General features: G+C 35.0%; 1 protein-coding gene across 1 annotated transcript; it reads right to left on the bottom strand.

The window, feature by feature from the left end:
• Positions 1 to 216: 216 nt before the first annotated feature.
• LOC113294679 lies at positions 217 to 750 on the bottom strand. Its single transcript, XM_026543060.1, has one exon. The coding sequence runs from the start codon at positions 748 to 750 to the stop codon at positions 217 to 219; it is 534 nt and encodes a 177-aa protein (XP_026398845.1).
• Between the last annotated feature and the right edge of the window lie 282 nt (positions 751 to 1,032).

The following is a 1,032-nucleotide window of genomic DNA, read 5'->3' as shown; positions in this document are numbered from 1 at the left end:
TTAGTCTCAATTCTCCATAACAGTTTCAACAGCAGTGCTTTATTCACTACCTCAAGTCTTGTAATTCCAAGACCACCTTCTTCTATTGGAGCACAAACTTCATCCCATTTGATTGTAATGAGTTTTTTAACTGCTGGATCTCCAGTCCAAAGAAAATTTCTTATTATCCTTTCACAAGCTTGTATTACTGTTTTGGGCCATTTCTAATCTGACATGTTATAGATTGGTACTACATAGAACAAACTTTATCAGTGTTAGTCTAGCAGGGAAAGCAAGCATCTTACCAATCCATCCAACCAATAACTTTTGTAACATCTCTACAGTCCCCCAAGTTTGCTCTACTTTAAGTCTTCCAGGCTTTAGTATTACTCCCAGATATTTATCTGGAAATTCTGATAATTCCATCTGCAAGATTTCTGCTATATGTCTTCTTCTTTGTTCTGCCACTCCACCCACAAAGCATTTACTCTTATCTTTACTTACTACCTGACCTGAAGCTTGTTGGTATTTTTGTAGTAGTTGCATTAACTTCTCTAAATTATTTTTATTCCCATTGAAAAATATGAATATGTCATCAAAAAATAGTAAGTGAGATGGTTGACATCCATTTCTGTTCACCATTGCTCTAATCTCTCCTTTTTGGACCATTTTAGTTAATTTCCTGCTTAACACTTCTTCTGCAATTACAAAGGGGAGAGGAGACAATGGATCTCCCTGCCTTAATCCTCTACTCACATCAAAGAATCCCATTGGGCCTCCATTAACTAGAACTGATATTTTTTGTAGATTGCAATATCTTCTTTAACCAATCAATACAAGTTATTGAGAATCCAAAGTGTTTTAAAGTTTCAAACAAAAACTCCCAACTCAGAGAGTCATATGCTTGTGTTATATCAATATTTAATCCAACATTTCCTCCTCTTCTTCTAATATTTAGTTCATTCACCAACTCTGAGGCAAGAGAAATCTTTTCTTGTATACATCTTCCTTTGATGAATGCTCCTTGTTGACAAGACACAACTTTATCAATGA

This window comes from Papaver somniferum, chromosome 7, assembly GCF_003573695.1.
Source record: "Papaver somniferum cultivar HN1 chromosome 7, ASM357369v1, whole genome shotgun sequence".
Lineage (NCBI taxonomy): Eukaryota > Viridiplantae > Streptophyta > Magnoliopsida > Ranunculales > Papaveraceae > Papaver > Papaver somniferum.
The sequence above is the reverse complement of the archived record's forward strand: the minus strand, read 5'-3'. Positions and strand labels throughout refer to the sequence as shown.